Consider the following 23,462-nt stretch of genomic DNA (forward strand, 5'->3'; position numbering starts at 1 on the left):
TCCTAACTTATTAAAATTTGATTTCAAACGGTAACAAAATTTATGTATAGATTTGATTTTCAAAATTAAAAGATCTATTTTACTCATTTTAAAAGAGGCTTACATTGGTGCTAAGTTATTGTATTGTTAACTCATTATAATAAGAAAGCAGCACATAGTTCCGAGAGATCAACAAGCCTACAGAATGTAAGAATCTTGATACAACATTCATATTTATACATTGTTACATGTTTTTTCTTTCTTATTATGGTTGATTGTTCTATATTCTTGAGTTTGTTTGTTTAAATCATTTATTTGTCTTCTCTCTATGTGTCTTTCGTCAATACAATGGTATCAATTATTTTGTGTCAACAATTTGTAGAACTTCATGTTAATCATAATTAAACATTCTCTATATTATTTTAGTATATGTAATAATGATTATGCTGATATATATAAGTATTCTTGATGTTATAAAAAAATTGTATCTTAAATATTAATTATTTAATTTTATATGTTGTACAATTAAAGAATAATGAAGTATGTGACGAAAGAATAAAGATGATTTTCATGTTAACAAACTTTTATATTTATATTTGTAGAAATGGGTCGTGCTAAAATAAAGATGAAATTCATTGAAAATCAAAAAGCTCGGAAAATAACATTCATTTTGTCGCAACCTGAAAAATGGTATGCGGAAAAAAACAACCGGCGAAGAAAGACAGGAGAGTCGCCACCGTGTGTTATTTATCCCAAAGGAGGGAAAGGAAACGCTCGAAGTAAACCTGGAAAAAGGAAAGGCCAAGACAGGGTCTCGCAACCAAATCTTGGGTTCGGGAGTCGATTATGCGAGGGGAATGTATTAGCACTCCTACGCATCCGTAGTACTCTACGGGATCCACTTTTGTAGTTCTTGTCTAAAGGGTTTGGGTTTATCTAATGTGTTATTTACTAAAAAAAAGGGGGTCAAAAGAAAATGACTCGCACGGATGTCGCATCCACTGCATACGTATCTCATCTGAATATGAGAATCAGAGTCTTCGTAGCTCGGCTACCTAGGGGTTAAGGGTAATTGTGCTCGCTAAGACATCACGTCTTATGCCTACGTATCTCATCTGGAATGAGAATCAGAGCAAGCCGTAGTTCGGATAACTACGGGGTTATGGATTGGGTTTTGGACGAACGACGTTACTACGCAATCTACCGGATGCTCGACCTTTGGAGACTTACTCGCCTGTAGTAGAAGGAGTTAACGTGTTCTTAGGAGAAGAAAAATCAATGAGTTGGTAGGGTTAGGGAGGCTCATGCAAAAAGGCAGTCCTTGACGAAGGAACCGCGCTACCTGTGGGGATACGAACACATACAAAACAAACATGTATAAAGTAAACGTGCCAACAAGGCAATCAGAATAAATCTCCCAAATGGTATCCCACAAGCAAAGTGGAATATCCAGCGAGCTATCCCTGCAAAAGTCATGTGAGCCTTCACAAAAACTCAACAAAAGGGTTAGTGAAACACGATAAGGATTAGGAGAAAACATGCTATGACAAACGTAAGTCAGATTAGAGCAAAACAGAAAAAAGCAAATGCTACTGTCGCGATCGCTACTGTCTCGCCTAGCGAAGGCTTGGCGAAGCATCGATGCGTGCTCGCCTAGCGAAGGTGCTAGCGAGCGCCTGCGAGTTTTGGATTTTTCATGGATAACAGTATGGTTTCAGAAACCTCAAACCTTGTGGCATACACTTCAGAAATTAAACGATTAAGCATTCAAGGCATTATTTATACATTCATACATAATTATGAACCCTTGGGCAAAAACCTAATGAAATTCATCCATCATACCTCAAACATTCAGAGTATTCAACTTCAAAGCACAAAGGTAATGGGAATAAGGGCAAACCTGATTGGAGAGATCGGTTGAAATCAAATGGCACGGCTGGATTTGCAAACCAATGTTAGGGTTTGCTTGAGCTGAAAGTGTGTGAGTCAGAATGAACCTTTCAGAGTTGCCTGGAGGTTGCTGCAGATTAATTCTCACTCTCTCTGTCTAGGTTTCTCTCCAGGTTTTGTCCAGGCTTTTGTTTCACTGACCATTCTAGTATTTATAGCCTAATTTCGTGGCTTTGTGGGCTTTTGAGAGAGGTCCAAGTCTGTTTTATTTTCAAAAATGTGCGCGCCTCGCCTAGCGAAGGATTTGCTCGCCTAACGAGTATGACAATTCCTTTCGCTAAGCGAACCATCTGCTCGCCTAGCGAGCATGACAACTCAGGCTTTGCTTTTTGCTCCTTCAAGGTGAGTGCTTTGGGTGACATTCAAGCTTCTTGGATTTGATCCTGATCGACATGATGAAATGCAATATGCAATGCTAAATGACCAAAAAATGAATGCATGAATGAGGAGGAGAAATTTTGGGGTGCTACAGCTGCCCCTATTCGATCATCAGCTAACCCGAGCAGGATGAAAGCGAACAGCTTATCAGACAAATAGGGTGAGCTGTGATTGAAACCAAAGACAAATCGAAAATTTACGCTCTGAGAACACCACACACAGTGCTGAAATACACCGCGCTGTTTTTTTTTCTTCTGATCCTCTGGCTGAATCTGAATCAGTCTTCCGACTTAACCTGGAGTTTCGATCCTCTGGCCGAATCTATACTCAACTTAATCCTCTGGTTGGATATTAATTTTGATCCTCGGGCTGGATACGATTTTGATCCTCTAGCTGGATACGATTTTGATCCTCTGGCTGGATACTATTTTGATCCTCTGGCTGGATACGATTTTGATCCTCTGGCTGGATACGATTTTCAGCCTTCGGGTTAGACCTGACTTCGATCTTCTGGCGACTTCACTGGAGATCGATTCTCTGGCTGAATCTATTTCCGGTCTTCGGGCTAGACCTGACTTTGATCTTCTGGCTAGATCTTTACTGGAGATCGATTCTCTGGCTGAATCTATTCTCGGTCTTCGGGCTAGACCTGACTCGATCTTCTGGCTAGATCTATTTCGTTTCGATTCTTTGGCTGAATCTATTCTCGGTCTTCGGGCTAGACCTGACTTTGATCTTCTGGCTAGATCTGGATTATTTTGGTGATAAATTCTCATCATCAGGATCTCGCATCTGAGGCATGCGCTGGTTGACCCTTTTTCGGAATCTACAATCTTCATGTTAGATATGCAGTTTCGAGAATATCCCACTTTTGGGCTTCGTACATATTCTTCAGGCTAGAACATGTTGTAACGACTCTTCGAATTGCGATCCGCGGGCTGGATCCTCTTGTAGGCTGATCTTCTGTTGAGCTGTCAATCTATTCCTCTAGATGGCTTGCTGGGGAGATAACGCTCGTAGTCGAGTCTCTGGCTGAATCTTCAAATTGAACCTTAGGCTGGCTCATTGGAAAACGATTCTCAGGCTGAATCTTCGAAATGACCCTCAGGCTGGATCTTCAAAATGACCCTCAGGTTGGATCACTGGAACACGATTCTCAAGCTGAATCCTCAAAATGACCCTCAGGCTGGATCACTGGAACACGATTCTCAAGCTGAATCTTCAAAAATGACCCTCAGGCTGGATCGCTGGAAAATGATTCTCAGGTTGAATCTTCGAAATGACCCTCAGGCTGGATCGCTGGAACAACGATTCTCAGGCTGAATCTTCGAAATGACCCTCAGGCTGGATCGTTGGAAAATGATTCTCAGGCTGAATCTTCGAAATGACCCTCAGGCTGGATCGCTGGAAAATGATTCTCAGGCTGAATCTTCGAAATGACCCTCAGGCTGGATCGTTGGAAAATGATTCTCAGGCTGAATCTTCGAAATGACCCTCAGGCTGGACCACTGGAACACGATTCTCAGGCTGAATCCTCAAAATGACCCTCAGGCTGGATCACTGGAACACGATTCTCAGGCTGGATCACTGGAACAACGATTCTCAGGCTGAATCTTCGAAATGACCCTCAGGCTGGATCGCTGGAAAATGATTCTCAGGCTGAATCTTCGAAATGACCCTCAGGCTGGATCACACACACTTGATCCTTTGGCTGGATCTCATGACTTTGGTTGTATAGCAATTCTTCGGTCTGCTTTGAAGAACCTGTTTATCAGCGTACGTGTATGCTTGATATGATATGCATGCAAATGCAAATGTTATGCATGGTGTAAAAAGAAATCTGCTTGGGGAAGCAAACTCTGGTAGGGAACGGATCACTGTATCAATCCTTGAATGCTCTGTGGGGAATGATTCGTCTGCCGGGACCAATGAGCCACCAAAAATAAATTGGCCTTTTGAAAAGTTGACCTTGCTAGGGGAGTATCAACTATGGGAACTTTGTTCGGCGAGGCTCTGTGAGGAGAGTCTGTGAGGAAAGCACTTCCTGGGGAATGTCGCGGGAATCAACCTTTGCTGGGGATATGAACTTGCTAATCGTCCTCAAGCTTGGGATTAAAACAAATATGTTAAAAATAATCTGCTGGGGGAAAAGATGAACACTGGGAACACCCCCCTCTTGCCTGTCGGGTATGCAACTACTCCACTGTTGCTGGGAAGATACAATCTGGCACTGTCGACTCCGCTGGGGATATACAGTCTGGATACTGTCAACTCTACTGGGGATATACAGTCTGGATACTGTCAACTGTACTGGGGAACCTGCTCTGCAGAGGAGAGGCTTTGTCAACCACTTGGGGGTGAGGATTCATGACTTGGCATCCGGTTCCTGTGACCTGTAACCAAAAAATGCATGTATGCCCCGGGGAATTACTCGGTTTGAATTCACCGTCCGGGATTAAGCACATTCAAAGCAATTTTGACTGTTTTCCTGCGCAAGCCATCTGTAAAAGCTACCATTATATTCAGATGCAATATGTTTCCTCAAGAATTCAGACATCTTTTGCAAACAAACTGATAAATGAAAAATAAAGAGGCTTTTTAACTGAATTATTCGACTTTTGTTGGTTGAAAAATTTGTGCCAGGAATAGGCGAGTACATCAGGAAGCTGATCCCTGGAAAGAGGCGATCGCTATAAATTGAACAAGAGAAACTATCCTAATGGCAATGTGGAAACGGGGTCCCATTGAGTTTTGACTCTGCTATGGCTCGTATGTCCTCAAGACGCTTTGCTCATCTTGCTTTCTGAAGTGGATGATTAGACGATCTTTAACCTTCGAAGATTGCCGGATTGAATGAAACAGTGATATAACACAGGTGAACTCAGGTTGCAGTCATTCGCTTATTCCCTAACTTTTGCATGGACCGCCCTTTTGGGTTTTCGATCCACCGGGATACCCTTTTTTGCCTGAGCCGCCCTTTTGGGTTTTCGACTCACCGGGTGTACATTTTTTATTTTTATATCCCTAATTTTTGCCCGAACCTCTTTATTCTTTTTTTGGTTCGTCGGGATGCCCTTTTTTGCCTGGACTATTCTTTTTACTTGTCCAGCGGGTCAATTTTATGCGAAGTATTTTTTAGCTGCATCCGAGTTGACAAGGGATAGGAAGTCTTAGCCATCCATGATTGTTAGTATCAGAGCTCTGCCAGAGAAACCCTTTTAACCATGTATGGACCCTCATAGTTCGGTGTCCATTTGCCCCTGTGATCTGTGTTGGGAGGAGGAATTCTTTTGAGTACCATTTCACCAACTTGATACTTCCGAGGGCGCACTTTCTGATCAAATGCTCTCTTCATCCATCTCCAATATAGTTGGCCATGGCATATAGCTGCTAGTCTCTTTTCCTCAACTAGGCTCAGCTGATTGTATCGAGAACGGGCCCATTCTGCTTTGTCCGACTTCATTGTTGGTGTAGGGAAAAGTTATTCTGGCACAAAATGGCATATGAACCCCCTCCGACGTGATCAACACTGCACCAACTCCGCGACCATTGACGTTGACCGCCCCATCAAACATCATAATCCATTTGGATTCAGGGTCAGGCCCCTCCTCCGGGAGTGGTTCATCGCAATCTTTCGATTTGAGAAACATGATGTCCTCATCAGAAAAGTCGAACCTCATAGGTTGGTAATTATCAATCGGTTGCTCGGCAAGATAGTCTGACAAGACACTTCCTTTGATGGCTTTTTGTGAAGTGTATTGGATGTCACACTCTGTCAACATCATTTGCCACCTAGCAACATTTCCGCTAAACGCTGGCTTTTCAAAAATATACTTAACTTGATCCATCTTTGATATCAATAGAGTCGTGTGAGTCAACATATACTGTCTTAGTCGGCGAGCAGCCCATGCCAAAGCGCGACAAGTTTTCTCGAGCAGTGAGTATCTTTGTTCACAGTCGGTAAACTTTTTGCTAAGGTAGTATATTGCATGCTCTTTTCGACCTGACTCGTCATGCTGACCGAGCACACAACCCATTGACCTTTCTAACACAGTCAAGTACATGATCAACGGTCTTTTCCTCTCGGCCTGTAGACTGGCCCCGATCTTGATCTCTTTCTTGTCGTCCTCGGTACCAATGTTGACGGTCTCAATCACTTCCTGATAAGGTGTAATAGCTCGGTCCTCCTGTTTCAAAAACCTGGCTAACTCCTCAGGCAATTCACAATCTTCCTCAGCCCCTTCTTCGGCTTGATAGATAGGATTGTCAAAGTCATACTTAGCCATAGCAGTGTCGTTAGCAGTGAGATCCGGGTGATCAGTTTTACGAGGTGTCTTTTTGGAAATAAAAACGAAAAAGAAACATGAAAAAGAAACATTGCCGTTTTTGTAAAAGTAAAAATAATTGAAAGAAAGAGAACACAAAATTGTTTGCAAAAGCTGTCCTTTATTGATGATGAAAATAATTGCGAAATGCAACTAAATGAATGACCCTACAGATGAGTCATTACACCTTGGTCAAAGTGTAAGACTTTATTATGCATGTAATAAAAGGAAAACAATAAAAGTTACTCCTTCAGTAGAGTAAACCGGACGACTTTTTCAGACGACCAACTGTCGATCTTTTCTCCTGGGACACACAAGCGAATTCAGCTATCTAAGTCACAGTCGCTGTCAGCCTTGTCTTCCTTTGCAGCATTGACGATGTGGGGAGAAACCAAACCCCCGTTGGAGAAAGTACCAGCTTCATTCTTCTGAGACCCCGGAGTATACCCCAATCCAAACTTGTCTTCTTTTATGATTGGCTCCACAAATTTGCCCCAGCCTTGGGCATTACCAGCCTTAACCACTTCAACAGCTTGCTTGTATGAAGAGATAGAAGTCCCGACCTTCTCAGACTCAGGTGAAAAGACAGCTTCGGGCACGACCTTACTGATGTTTATAGTTTCGAAGCCCTGACACAGCATCTCATGCATCTCGCCATCCATTTCCACATACTTAAATGTAGACAGGTGGCTAACAAAAATATCCTCCTCACCGCAGACAGTGACGATCTGACCTTCTAATCCATATTTGAGCTTCTGGTAGAGAGTAGAAGTAACAGCACCGGCAGCATGAATCCAGGGCTGACCTAGCAGACAACTATAGGCAGGCTGGATATCCATCACATAAAAGGCACTCTTGAATACCTGTTGTCCAATCTTAACTGGCAACTCAACTTCGCCACAGACAACTCGCTTAGAGCCATCAAAAGCCCTCACAACTAGATTACTTGGCTTCAGGATGATGTCATCGCAATCCAACTTCGTTAAGGCTTTCTTTGGAAGAACATTCAGAGAAGAGCCTGTATCAACCAAGACATGGGAAAGCACCGTCCCTTTGCATTCATTGTGATATGCAAGGCTTTGTTGTGATTCCTGCCCTCGAATGTTAGGTCATAATCGGTGAAACCTAGCGCATGGCTAGCGTTTACATTTGAGACTACCGACTCCAGCTGGTTAACAGTTATCTCTGGTGGAACATAGGCCATATTCAGTACTTTCAACAAGGTTGCTCTGTGCGCCTCAGAGCACATCAATAGTGAGAGAATTGAGATCTTTGAGGGTGTCTGATTCAGCTGGTCGACTACCTTGTAGTCACTTTTCTTGATAATCCTCATAAACTCATCCACTTCCTTCTCGAATGCGGTCTTAGAAGGAGCTTCCTCAGTAGTAACCTCTTCGGTGGATACCTGTTTTCCTTTAGCCTTGGCAGTTGCCTCAACTTCAGCATTCGTGTGCAATGTTGATGGTGCAAATAGGCGTCCACTGCGAGTGAAGCCACCAATTCCTCCAACATTGTCTACAGCGGAGCTACCAATGTCAATGTCTTCTTCGTTGACTTTCTGCCCCTGGCAGTAGATATCAGCCCCATAGTGCCACGGGATAGAATTGTCTTTCTCATACGGAACAGGTCCTGGTACCGTGATGGTGACCAGACCAATCAAAGTCGGTTGAGGGTTGTCAGAGTAAATTGGTGCTGGACTTTCTAGGAAATATATTGTTGTCGGAGCGGGTCTCTCGGGAACATATATTTCTTCAGGAGTAAAATAAAACGTTACTGTCGACACATCATTCTTCACTGGACGGGTCTGGTCGAACTGAAGACAACCTTCATCTATCAGTTGCTGAATACCCCTTCTTAAACTATCACATCCGTTCTCGGCGTCTTGACAATTTCTGCACTCTTCCCCACAGCCCGGGAAAATTTGTCCTTTCAAGAGTCGGTCTTTGACCACCGATGGCGAAGTCTTCACCTCTGGATCGGGTCTCGGTTGCTCAACCAATTCCCTCAGCTTCGCCTGGCCTTCTGCCATACCAGTCATCAATGTCATGAACTGATCCATCCTTTCACGCATATCAGCCAGCTCTTTCTGTATCTGGTCTATCGCTAGTAGCGGACGATTTTCCTTGGTCGGGTACCTGTGAACTCGCTTGGGACCAATAACTGCCTGAAACAGGGAACAAACATTAGACATTGCGGTGACACCTACAAAACAAACAAGGGTTAGTATGCATGGTATGCGATGCACTGCTTATTCGATTTTAAGGCCCCCCCTTAAAAAGGGAATACCCTGCAAATGAATCAGCATGAGATGTTGGATGCAAATATGCAGATGATGTTATACAATGCAATGGCATGTCAATCAGAATTGCTGGATCCGCTTGAACATCTGTCAGGTTGCACTGCCTGGAGAGAAATTAAGAGGATCAAGCAAAGCACACCAAACAAAGGTCATGGGATGGATCATGTTATCCTTAATATCAACCACCCATTTTGGTGGATTATGGTTTACACCTTATCAACACCCAAGTTTCATTGATATTAAGGATACCTGAATGGATCAACCATGAATCAAGGGTTTGTTGCAAGTCACGAGCATGGAGTTTAGGTTAAGAACCACCCAAAGGGAGTGTACTGAGGTTTAAACCTGCCAAACATGTTCTACAAAAGGTTCCCATAGTCATAATCCCATCTTTCGGATATTATCGGAGGAACGACTACTCGTATTCCAAAAATATTCTCAAGAGAGACTCTTATGAGTGTAGTATCGCGTAACAATCGTATCAAATCTTACACTTGAACGACTTTTGCACTACGTCCTACGAATAGGCCAAGATGGGTTTGGTAAACTAAGGTCCTTGGCTTCTAAGGTCTATATTGGAAAAAGTAATGTGTAACCACAACTTACTTGTGTGACATTATTGATCCCAACATGACCTCCACCAAGTGAATGGGCTTGCAAGTCAACTTGCTAAAGAATAACTCCACACAAGTCAACAAGACTATGCCATTCTCCTATCCTAAGTGCACTCGAGTTCGGGTATAGAACTCATCTCACAAACAGAACCAGCAGATACGGCAGTCATATGTACACAATGCAATAAAGCAGCTAAATACTGAAAGATAAATAACTGTACAAAAGAATAAACACCCAATAAACAAACAACCTACAAAAGCTAGGAGGGACTCGCTTAGGGAAATCGTTTCCCCAGCAGAGTCGCCAGCTGTCGCAACCTGAAAAATGGAATGCGAAAAAAAACAACCGGCGAAGAACGACAGGAGAGTCGCCACCGTGCATTATTTATCCCAAAGGAGGGAAAGGAAATGCTCGAAGTAAACCTGGAAAAAGGAACGGACAAGACAGGGTCTCGCAACCAAATCTTGGGGTCGGGAGTCGATTATGCGAGGGAAAGGTATTAGCACCCCTACGCATCCGTAGTACTCTACGGGATCCACTTTTGTAGTTCTTGTCTAAAGGGTGTGGGTTTATCTAATGTGTTATTTACTAAAAAAAGGGGTAAAAGAAAATGACTCGCACGGATGTCGCATCCACTGCATACGTATCTCATCTGAATATGAGAATCAAAGTCTTCGTAGCTCGGCTACCTAGGGGTTAAGGGTAATTCTGCTCGCTAAGACATCGCGTCTTATGCCTACGTATCTCATCTGGAATGAGAATCAGAGCAAGCCGTAGTTCGGCTAACTACGGGGTTATGGATTGGGTTTTGGACGAACGACGTTACTACGCAATCTATCGGATGCTCGACCTTTGGAGACTTACTCGCCTGTAGTAGAAGGAGTTAACGTGTTCTTAGGAGAAGAAAAATCAATGAGTTGGTAGGGTTAGGGATGCTCATGCAAAAAGGCAGTCCTTGACGAAGGAATCGCGCTACCTGTGGGGATACGAACACATACAAAACAAACATGTATAAAGTAAACGTGCCAACAAGGCAATCAGAATAAATCTCCCAAATGGTATCCCACAAGCAAAGTGGAATATCCAGCGAGCTATCCCTGCAAAAGTCATGTGAGCCTTCACAAAAACTCAACAAAAGGGTTAGTGAAACACGATAAGGATTAGGAGAAAACATGCTATGACAAACGTAAGTCAGATTAGAGCAAAACAGAAAAAAGCAAATGCTACTGTCGCGATCGCTACTGTCTCGCCTAGCGAAGGCTTGGCGAAGCGTCGGTGCGTGCTCGCCTAGCGAAGGTGCTAGTGAGCGCCTGCGGGTTTTGGATTTTTCATGGATAACAGTATGGTTTCAGAAACCTCAAACCCTGTGGCATACACTTCAGAAATTAAATGATTAAGCATTCAAGGCATTATTTATACATTCATACATAATTATGAACCCGTGGGCAAAAACCTAATGGAATTCATCCATCATACCTCAAACATTCAGAGTATTCAAATTCAAAGCACAAAGGTAATGGGAATAAGGGCAAACCTGATTGGAGAGATCGATTGAAATCAAATGGCACGGCTGGATTTGCAAACCAATGTTAGGGTTTGCTTGAGCTGAAAGTGTGTGAGTCAGAATGAACCTTTCAGAGTTGCCTGGAGGTTGCTGCAGATTAATTCTCACTCTCTCTGTCTAGGTTTCTCTCCAGGTTTTGTCCAGGCTTTTGTTTCACTGACCACTCTAGTATTTATAGCCTAATTTCGTGGCTTTGTGGGCTTTTGAGAGAGGTCCAAGTCTGTTTTACTGTCTGTTTTATTTTCAAAAATGTGCGTGCCTCGCCTAGCGAAGGATTTGCTCGCCTAGCGAGCATGACAGTTCCTTTCGCTAAGCAAACCATCTGCTCGCCTAGCGAGCATGACAGCTCAAGCTCTGCTTTTTGCTCCTTCAAGGTGAGTGCTTTGGGTGACATTCAAGCTTCTTGGATTTGATCCTGATCGACATGATGAAATGCAATATGCAATGCTAAATGACCAAAAAATGAATGCATGAATGAGGAGGGCAAATTTTGGGGTGCTACACCTTCAAAGACATAAAGGATTAATAAAAAAAGTTTTTGAGTTTTCTAGAAAGTTTGAAGTTGAAGCTTGTTTAGTTGTGTACGATGGCGACGATGGTAATGCTAGACCGACAATTTGGCCACAAGACTCAACAATTGTACACACGATGTTTAAAAAGTACGAGCAACAAAAGATTGAGACGACTCTAAAGAAGTTTGATATGAGTGACTATTTTGCGAATAGGAAAATTATGGTTGAAGCTGAAATTTTCAAATTGCGCAAAAAGATTATGATGAACAAGTATCCAACATGGAGTCCATGTTTCCATACTATGGACGTAGAACAACTTAAAGGCTTTGTTGGTATTGTAGATGCTAAGATTCAAGCTTGTAATCACAAAATCAACATGCTGAAAAATATGCAAAGTGAGAAAAATAATTTGATGCAAAACAAAACTCAAGAGAATGTGGCATCTTCACTTTCAAGTCAACTTGATCTCACAAATAGCATTCCTCAAATACAACATATCTCTGATGATCCTATGGTGCTAGTTAATGATAATATTATTAACGAGGCGATTAATTTTACTAATTGTGTTAGCTTGCCTCTTGTTTCATCAACAAATCAAATTAATGAACCTCCAAAGATAAATGATATGATGGTTGAATCTCATCAAGAATGGGCTAACCAACTTGATGAATGTTTACAACTAGATGATCCGGTGGCTGAACCTGAGAATCGGACTTCTAACCTTGCCAATTTTGAAGAATGGGCTAATCAACTAAATGGTGATATTGTGAATTGGAATAATCAGCCTGATTTGTATGCATGGCAAGATATTTCATTTATGTCATAGGATGAGAAATATGATGTATATTTGATTGTCTTATTCCAATTAACATATGAATATTAAATCAAATACTACATTACACTACTAGTTTGTTGGTAATTCAAATACACTTTTAAGTGAAGAAAGTTATATAACATTGAATGAACTTGATTTGATTATATTGTTTATTGAATTTTGTTTTTTAGTATAAAATTTTAAATATTTATTTGCTAGCGCATATTTTTTTATGTGATTAATTAATTCTCAACCTTTTATTCATAAATTTTAATTTAGGTTCTAAAATTTAATCTAAAATATTAAAAGAAATGTAATTTTAAAATAAGCATGTATGATTAGGAAATATATGGTGTTGTGCGAAATAGTTTTTAATATTGAAAAAGTAGAAATAAAACGGAACAATAAGGGTGTGTTTGTTTGATGGATTAAAATTATAATTTCGGGAATATCATTCCTAGGAATATTATTGCCTGAAACTTTATTCCCATCAATGTGTTTGCCAAAATCAATAAAGTTCCTAGGAATATTTTTAAGATTTATTTAATTAAATTTTAAAAAATTTAAAATTAAAAGTAAATGTGTTAAAATAACATGAGAGTGGGATGTTATGGTTGGTTATTTTATATTCACATGGGAATATAAGATTCTCATCCTTTGACATGGGAATAAAAATGGAGAAATTAAGAACAAAACATATACCTAGGAATAAAAAGTACCCAGACATAAACTATCAAAATTTGAAACAAAAAATGGAATATGTGAATTCCAATGTCATATTCCCGGGAATAACATTTGTATCCACGAAACAAACACCCCCTTAGAGCTAGAAGATACATTTATAACTTTTATTATATCTTTGTAAAATTTATTATTCATAGTGGAAGTCAAGTCTAACTTTGAAGTTTTTTCAAAATTAAGTAGCAATTGAAACTGAATTTCATGTTTTAGATGTTGTTTAATTATGTCGTCTTGAGATTTTTTTTCCTTTTCCCAATTGATGTATCACTACTATTTATTCAACGAATAAAAAACAGGCTCCAATAATAATAATAATAATAATAATAATAATAATAATAATAATAATAATAAAAATAAATAATAATTAACAATAATAATAATAATAATAATATTAATAATAATAATAATAGAGATTAATTGGAATACACTATCAGTGTAAAATCATTTTACGCTATCAACCAATTAAAACTATTCATTTTGACATATAAACATGTAATTAAAAATAAATATAATTATTATTATTAAATCATAATAATAATAATTTCTCCACGTTTCTCTCTTTCTCTTTCTTCTTTCACGTTTCTCTCACTCTCTTTCTCTTTCTTCTTCCACTTTTCTCTCACTCCCTTTATTTCTCATTTCAGTTACATCTATTATTCTTCCCCCACTCCATCCATCTATTCAAAATTGATCTTTATACTTTCACAAATTTTATCTCACAAACTATATTTGCAAATCTCTACATACATGAGGTTAAACCCTAAACTAATAATATTTTCTACTTTTTTTATAATTGTGTGACTTTCCAATTTTTTCTTGTTTTTTTCTTCTTTTAAGATTAAATTTAAGTAGAATAATTTATGAACTTATACTGATTGTTGAAACTTTATAAAATTTAAAGCAATAGTAGCTTGAGTTTTAACAAATAATATGGGATTTGATTAAAAGAGAAAGATATAATAAATTGTCTCTATAGATTGAGCATGAAAAAGAAAATAAAAATTAACGATCTCTCTACATAAAAGCATTCAATATTAGACAAAATTTGAAAAAAATTCAAAAGTTAAGAATAAATGGATAAGCACATAACTTTATAAAGAATGAGAAACGTTTCTCTAATCCCTCATAGACTCCAACATAAAAAAAAATCAATAAAAGACCATTTGATCTAAACACAAAAATCACAGTAGAGTAAAATAGTAAGTGCAAAATGTCAACAACTTAAATAAGGCTATGATGAAGTCTCCAAAGAGCATAGAAGCAACTTGTTGAATTTTCCTGTTCTAAAAGGCTTGATAAGGCATGACTTGAATAAAAACCTTCCATTATAATATGAAGACAATTAATTATTAAAATTAACACTAGTATAAATATAAGCAAAAGTAGTAACATTAGAAAAAACTATTACCTCTTAATCAACCAACAATATAGAAGTTTCAAAATAGAGTTTGAAAATTGAATTTATCACCTAAAAATCATAAGTATGTTGTTAGTGAATAAAATTAACATGATAAAAAATGAGAAGACATGTACATGTAATTTTAAGATACCTTGTTTGATTTAAATTTGGACATTTAGGCTTAGTATGACCCTTTTTCATGCAATAACTACAAGTAGAGGAGACAATAAACCTTTTTCTTTTTTAGCATTAATAGACCATCTATGTAAAACATACTGTGAAGGGAGACAATAAACCTTTTTCTTTATGAATACACATAATACATGTCTACAAAGAATACTTGAATATTCAAACACGTGACAACTACAATTTGCTTCTTTTGAAGTGACATGAATCAGAGTAACACCCTTCTAAATACCCCAAAATATTTAATTAAAAATAATAACACATTAATCAGAGTAATTATGCCCCGAAGGGTGTCACACAATTATTTCACAACATTCATCAAATTAACCTGTCATGCTCATTTATTTAATCCAAATAAGGTTCTTTGCATAATTCGCAGCGGATACAAAAAATCAAATCATGTACCACTTTACATGTAAAGTTGATCAACAACAAAATCAAACATATTCAAACATCCCATCCCGATGTTACATCTATCAGAGCATGACCCCTTAGGAGACTACTCTAGACTCCAAGCATTAACTTCTATTCACTCATAGCTGGTTACCTGAGAAATAGTGTAAGGGTGAGTTTCTCAATTAATATAACAAGCATTATACAACAACATGTAATGTTAAGTAAATAACGCATCAAATCACCCTAACCAGACTACCCACTCCATAACGGCAGTATCAACGCAAACCTCATACTCAACAATAACAAATAGCATATGTATATATCAAAACATGCTCAACACCAACAACACAACACAACGATTTACTCACTAATCCCTCACAATGGGAATTAGCTACAGCCCCACAGGCTATGCCATGCATTCATTATGCAATGAGACTCCATGAAATGCGGTACCGACTCTTCTTGAACATATAGTCCAAGCTCACCGATCCCTCTGGATACGGCTACTGAGCTCACTAGTCCCACTCATTGAGATCTAATGACTCACTCACTAATTCCTCACCATGGGAATTAGCTACAGCCCCAAAGGCTAGACTATGCACGCTACTCATTTAGTATGCAAGCATCAACAACAATCCACAACTCACTAATTCCTCACAATGGGAATTAGCTACAGCCCCCAAAGGCTAGACTATGCATGCTAATCACCTAGCAATGCAACAACAACAACAACTCAAGAATAAACATATGACAGTCTATTCACAGATGCATACATAACCGATACATTTACAGTATAATGCATACCAACCAACACACATTGTCAATACATTTATCACAAAAGCATATCACAACATGCTATAAATCAAATACAGTATTAGCACACTCTACTAATAACTATATACTCAAAACAACGGGAATTGATCCCCATTACATCATACCTCAGCTAAGTCTCACTACTCAGCCTAAACAGTCAAAAACTGCACGACAACAGCACAGGAAATCACAATCCTGCCCATACGCGTATCGCCTATGCCCATACGCGTATTGCCCAAATCCTGACCCAGCCATACGCGTATTGCCCAATTCCATACGCGTATGCTACGCGTATCACTTCCCCATACGCGTACCACCAGAGACCATTTTACGTTCAAAACTTCATCTTCCTCATCCATACGCGTATTGCCTAGCGCCATACGCGTACCAGCCATCCCATACGCGTATTGCCTAGTGCCATACGCGTATGACCAGAAACCAGCATTCTCAGATCTGCAATGGCTTTTCTGCTACGAGTTCTATTCGATCTACCCTTCCACAGTCCATATTTACACAGAAATCACTCATATCATCTGACCCGAATCATTCCCCATTCGATTTCACAACTCCTAACATTATCACATACAATTCTTACGAATTTCTTTCGATTATCACCCAATTTCGTTCATCAAGTAATTCCACAATTCATCATAATCATCCAATTCAAAGGTAAATTAAAGGTCTATCACTACCCATGACATATTATCATATAATACCCGTCAATCAACGATAAACCCCCCTTACCTGAGTTAATCCGGCAGCCTCTGAGCTCCAAGCTTCTCCTTCCTTCAACCTTCGTTCTCTGGTTCTCTTTTTGCCCTTTTCCACGTTCTGTCTCTTTTTCCTTTTCACGTGAAAACAATAACCTTTTTACCAAATGGGACCTTTTTACTGATTTTCCACTTTTATTCCAATTATAAAATAATAATCCAATAATAATAATCCCAATAATTATTATTCCAAAATAATAATATTAATCCAAACTTCCAATTATTCAATTAAATTAATAAATAAAATATTAATTTAAATTAAATAATTAGCTTATTTTAATTGGGGTGTTACAACTCTCCCCCACTAAAAGAGTTTTCGTCCTCGAAAACATACCTCAAGCGAACAACTCCGGATAAGACTCCTTCATCTGACTCTCAAGTTCCCAAGTCACATTGCCACCTGCTGGTCCTCCCCAAGCTACCTTCACCAAGGCAATCTCTTTACCCCGCAACTGCTTCAACTCTCGATCCTCGATCCTCATAGGTGATGTTTCAACAGTCAGGTTATCTCTCACCTGTACATCATCTACTTGGATAACATGCGACGGATCATGAATGTACCTCCTCAATTGAGACACATGAAAAACCTCATGCAAATTCGCAAGCGACGGCGGTAAAGCGATACGATAGGCTACCTCTCTTATCCTCTCCAAAATCTGATAAGGACCAATAAATCGAGGTGTCAACTTCTTCGATTTCAAAGCTCGACCAACACCAGTTATCGGAGTAACACGAAGAAACACATGATCTCCCTCTTGGAACTCAAGTGACTTCCTCCTCCTATCATGATAACTCTTCTGACGACTTTGAGCAATTCTCATCTTATCCTGAATCATCTTAATCTTTTCTGTAGTTTGCTGAACAATCTCCGGTCCAACCACAGCACTCTCACCGGACTCATACCAACATAAAGGCGTCCGACATCTCCTACCATACAAAGCTTCAAACGGTGCCATACCGATGCTCGAATGAAAACTATTGTTGTAGGTAAACTCAATCAACGGCAAATAACAATCCCAAGCACCTCCTTTTTCTAAAACACAAGCTCTCAAAAGATCCTCTAACGACTGAATCGTCCTCTCAGTCTGACCATCAGTCTGCGGATGATATGCAGAACTCAATCTCAGCTTAGTTCCCAAAGCCCTCTGCAAACCTTCCCAAAACTTCGATGTAAATCTAGGATCTCTGTCCGAAACAATACTAGACGGAATACCATGCAAACTCACAATCTTCTCAATATACAACTCAGCTAGTCTCTCCAACGGATAATCCATTCTGATCGGAATGAAATGAGCCGACTTCGTCAATCTATCAACAATCACCCAAATAGCCTCAAAATTCTTACTTGTCCTCGGCAAACCAGAAACAAAATCCATACTGATACTATCCCACTTCCACTCTGGGATAGCCAACGGTTGCATTAGCCCAAACGGCTTCTGATGCTCAATCTTCGACTTCTGACAAGTCAAACAGGAATACACAAAACTTGCAATTTCTCTTTTCATTCCCGGCCACCAAAATAGCTTCTTCAAATCATGATACATCTTCGTAGCTCCAGGATGAATACTCAAACCACTCCGATGTCCTTCTTCAAGAATACTCTTCTTAAGCTCAGTAACATCCGGAATACACACTCGATTACCAAATCTCAAAACACCATTCTCATCAACTCTGAATTCACCACCTTGACCTTGATTCACTAGAGTCAACTTATCAACCAAAAGCATATCGGATTTCTGACCCTCTCTGATCTCATCCAGAATATTACTCGTCAACCTCAACATTCCCAATTTAACACTATTGTGAGTACTCTCACACACCAAACTCAAATCTCTAAACTGCTCAATTAAATCCAACTCTTTAACCATTAACATAGACATATGTAAGGATTTCCGACTCAACGCATCAGCCACTACATTTGCTTTACCCGGATGGTAATTCAAACCAAAATCATAATCCTTCAGAAATTCTAACCATCTCCTCTGTCTCATATTCAGCTCTTTCTGATCAAACAAATACTTTAAACTCTTATGGTCACTGAAAACTTCAAATCTTGATCCATACAAATAATGCCTCCACAACTTCAGAACAAATACCACAGCTGCCAACTCTAAATCATGTGTCGGATAGTTCCTCTCATGAACCCTTAGTTGTCTCGAAGCATAAGCTATAACCTGCTTATTCTGCATCAACACCCCACCTAAACCCAACAATGAAGCATCACAATAAACCTCAAATAATTCCGACGAGCTCGGTAATATCAGAATAGGAGCAGTAGTCAACCTTCTCTTTAACTCTTGGAAACCTTCTTCACATTTTGAATCCCAAACAAACGCTTGCCCCTTTCTAGTCAACATTGTCAACGGTAACGCCAACTTAGAGAATCCCTCAATGAACTTCCTATAATAACCTGCAAGTCCAAGAAAACTCCTTATCTCAGAAACTGACTTCGGAGCTTCCCACTTAGATACCGCTTCTATCTTAGAAGGATCAACAGCAACACCACCTCTTGAAATCACATGACCAAGAAAACTAACTTCTTCTAACCAAAATTCACACTTAGACAGTTTAGCAAATAACTTCTTTTCTCGTAAAACTCCCAAAACCACTCTCAAATGCTCAGCATGCTCTTCTTCAGATTTTGAATACACTAAAATGTCGTCAATAAACACCACAACAAACTGATCTAGGTACGGATGGAAAATCCTATTCATATACTCCATAAATACTCCAGGCGCATTAGTCACACCAAAAGGCATTACAGAATACTCATAATGTCCATACCTCGTTCTGAAAGCAGTCTTCTGAATATCTTCAGTCTTCACACGTATCTGATGATACCCAGATCTCAAATCTATCTTGCTGAACACACTAGCACCAACCACTTGATCCATCAAATCATCAATCCTCGGTAAAGGATACCGATTCTTGATCGTCACTTTATTCAGTTGTCTGTAATCCACACACAACCTCATAGTACCTTCTTTCTTCTTAACCAACAACACTGGTGCACCCCACGGTGACACACTCGGACGAATAAATTTCTTATCCAGCAAATCTTCCAACTGACTCTTCAATTCAGCTAGCTCAACAGCAGACATACGGTACGGAGCCATCGATATCGGTCTAGTACCAGGTACTAAATCAATTGAGAACTCAACTTCACGCTCTGGTGGCAATTCGTTCACCTCTTCCGGAAACACATCGGGAAAATCACACACCACAGCTATATCACCAATTACCAGTTTATCTTTAGCTTCCATAGTCGCTAACAGCATAAACAACTCTGCCCCATCTACCACTGCCTCATTCACCTGCCTTGCTGATAGAAACAAACTCTTTCCTTCCTCAATCTCAGGGAATATCACTGTCTTATCAAAACAGTTGATAGAAACCCGGTTAAACACCAACCAGTTCATACCCAAGATAACATCAATCTGCACTAATGGAAGACACACAAGGTCTATCCCAAAGTCTCTACCAAAAATACTCAAAGGGCAACTTAAACAAACCGAAGTAGTAGTCACTGAACCCTTCGCAGGAGTATCAATCACCATACTTCCATGCATCTCAGATATTTCTAACTTAAGCTTCACAGCACAATCCAACGATATAAAAGAATGAGTAGCACCTGTGTCAATAATAGCTACAAGAGGAAAGCCATTAATATAACACGTACCTCGGATCAAACGATCATCTGCAGAAGTCTCAGAACCTGATAAAGCAAAAACCTTGCCTCCTGACTGATTTTCTTTCTTCGGCTTAGGACACTGTGGACTGATATGACCCAACTCTCCACAGTTGAAACAAGTTACAGTCTTCAACCGACACTCTGCAGCCAAATGACCACCTTTTCCACACTTGAAACATTTCATCTCAGCACTGGTACACTCATGAACACGATGTCCAGCCCGTCCACATCTGTAACACTTAACAGGAGCACTAGAGTCTCCCCCACTAGGCCTCTTCATCCCACTCTGCCTCTGGAAACCTTTGCCAGCTGCATACGGTTTCCCACGATCAATCTGATTCTTACCTTTCCTATCAACTCTCTGCTGATAGTTCTCAGCTCTGGCCTTGGAATCCTGTTCAAAAATCCTGCAACAGTCAACCAAATCAGAAAACACCCTGATTCGCTGATATCCAATTGCCTGCTTGATCTCGGGACGCAACCCGTTCTCAAACTTCACACACTTCGAAAATTCCCCAGCAGCCTCAGCATAGGGAGTGTAATACTTCGACAGCTCTGTGAACTTGGCAGCATACTCCGTAACGGACCTGTTACCCTGCTTCAATTCCAAGAACTCAATTTCTTTCTTTCCTCTGACATCCTCGGGAAAGTACTTCCTCAGAAATCTCTCTCTGAACACAGCCCAAGGAATCTCAGCATTACCAGCAGTTTCCAACTCAGTGCGGGTAGCAACCCACCAATCATCAGCTTCCTCTGACAGCATATGTGTACCGAACCTGACCTTTTGGTTATCGGCACACTCAGTCACTCTGAAGATTCTCTCGATCTCCTTCAACCACTTCTGAGCACCATCTGGGTCGTATGCTCCCTTGAACATTGGAGGATTGTTCTTTTGGAACTCACTCAACTGACGAGCAGCTCCCATTCCCACAACATTAGGATTTCCTCCAAGGACTCCAGCTAGCATACCCAGAGCCTCAGCAATCGCAGCATCATCTCTACCTCTTCCAGCCATCTCTATTCTGAAAACCCAAACAAGCTAAAACAATAAGTACTGATAGGGTTAAACAACACCTATCCCGTACAGGGGAAACAGAATAATTACGATTCGACACGACCGACTATGCTCTGATACCACTAATGTAACACCCTTCTAAATACCCCAAAATATTTAATTAAAAATAATAACACATTAATCAGAGTAATTATGCCCCGAAGGGTGTCACACAATTATTTCACAACATTCATCAAATTAACCTGTCATGCTCATTTATTTAATCCAAATAAGGTTCTTTGCATAATTCGCAGCGGATACAAAAAATCAAATCATGTACCACTTTACATGTAAAGTTGATCAACAACAAAATCAAACATATTCAAACATCCCATCCCGATGTTACATCTATCAGAGCATGACCCCTTAGGAGACTACTCTAGACTCCAAGCATTAACTTCTATTCACTCATAGCTGGTTACCTGAGAAATAGTGTAAGGGTGAGTTTCTCAATTAATATAACAAGCATTATACAACAACATGTAATGTTAAGTAAATAACGCATCAAATCACCCTAACCAGACTACCCACTCCATAACGGCAGTATCAACGCAAACCTCATACTCAACAATAACAAATAGCATATGTATATATCAAAACATGCTCAACACCAACAACACAACACAACGATTTACTCACTAATCCCTCACAATGGGAATTAGCTACAGCCCCACAGGCTATGCCATGCATTCATTATGCAATGAGACTCCATGAAATGCGGTACCGACTCTTCTTGAACATATAGTCCAAGCTCACCGATCCCTCTGGATACGGCTACTGAGCTCACTAGTCCCACTCATTGAGATCTAATGACTCACTCACTAATTCCTCACCATGGGAATTAGCTACAGCCCCAAAGGCTAGACTATGCACGCTACTCATTTAGTATGCAAGCATCAACAACAATCCACAACTCACTAATTCCTCACAATGGGAATTAGCTACAGCCCCCAAAGGCTAGACTATGCATGCTAATCACCTAGCAATGCAACAACAACAACAACTCAAGAATAAACATATGACAGTCTATTCACAGATGCATACATAACCGATACATTTACAGTATAATGCATACCAACCAACACACATTGTCAATACATTTATCACAAAAGCATATCACAACATGCTATAAATCAAATACAGTATTAGCACACTCTACTAATAACTATATACTCAAAACAACGGGAATTGATCCCCATTACATCATACCTCAGCTAAGTCTCACTACTCAGCCTAAACAGTCAAAAACTGCACGACAACAGCACAGGAAATCACAATCCTGCCCATACGCGTATCGCCTATGCCCATACGCGTATTGCCCAAATCCTGACCCAGCCATACGCGTATTGCCCAATTCCATACGCGTATGCTACGCGTATCACTTCCCCATACGCGTACCACCAGAGACCATTTTACGTTCAAAACTTCATCTTCCTCATCCATACGCGTATTGCCTAGCGCCATACGCGTACCAGCCATCCCATACGCGTATTGCCTAGTGCCATACGCGTATGACCAGAAACCAGCATTCTCAGATCTGCAATGGCTTTTCTGCTACGAGTTCTATTCGATCTACCCTTCCACAGTCCATATTTACACAGAAATCACTCATATCATCTGACCCGAATCATTCCCCATTCGATTTCACAACTCCTAACATTATCACATACAATTCTTACGAATTTCTTTCGATTATCACCCAATTTCGTTCATCAAGTAATTCCACAATTCATCATAATCATCCAATTCAAAGGTAAATTAAAGGTCTATCACTACCCATGACATATTATCATATAATACCCGTCAATCAACGATAAACCCCCCTTACCTGAGTTAATCCGGCAGCCTCTGAGCTCCAAGCTTCTCCTTCCTTCAACCTTCGTTCTCTGGTTCTCTTTTTGCCCTTTTCCACGTTCTGTCTCTTTTTCCTTTTCACGTGAAAACAATAACCTTTTTACCAAATGGGACCTTTTTAC

General features: G+C 40.0%; 1 protein-coding gene and 1 long non-coding RNA gene across 2 annotated transcripts; one reads left to right on the plus strand and one right to left on the minus strand.

Moving 5' to 3' along the window:
- Window positions 1–9,696: 9,696 nt before the first annotated feature.
- On the plus strand, window positions 9,697–12,448 carry LOC127105997 (uncharacterized; the record flags this gene model as incomplete). Its single annotated transcript, XM_051043241.1, has 2 exons — window positions 9,697–9,710; window positions 11,593–12,448. Coding segments are annotated over 2 exons (870 nt in total), but the record flags the coding sequence as incomplete, so codon positions are not given.
- A 2,702-nt stretch (window positions 12,449–15,150) lies between these two features.
- Window positions 15,151–17,256, minus strand: LOC127135661 (uncharacterized). The gene is made up of 3 exons (XR_007808634.1): window positions 17,076–17,256; window positions 16,716–16,815; window positions 15,151–15,309 (listed from the first exon to the last, which is right to left on the minus strand). It is a non-coding gene; the product is annotated as an uncharacterized LOC127135661 (long non-coding RNA).
- Window positions 17,257–23,462: the final 6,206 nt, after the last annotated feature.

This window comes from Lathyrus oleraceus, chromosome 1 (genome assembly GCF_024323335.1).
Source record: "Lathyrus oleraceus cultivar Zhongwan6 chromosome 1, CAAS_Psat_ZW6_1.0, whole genome shotgun sequence".
Lineage (NCBI taxonomy): Eukaryota > Viridiplantae > Streptophyta > Magnoliopsida > Fabales > Fabaceae > Lathyrus > Lathyrus oleraceus.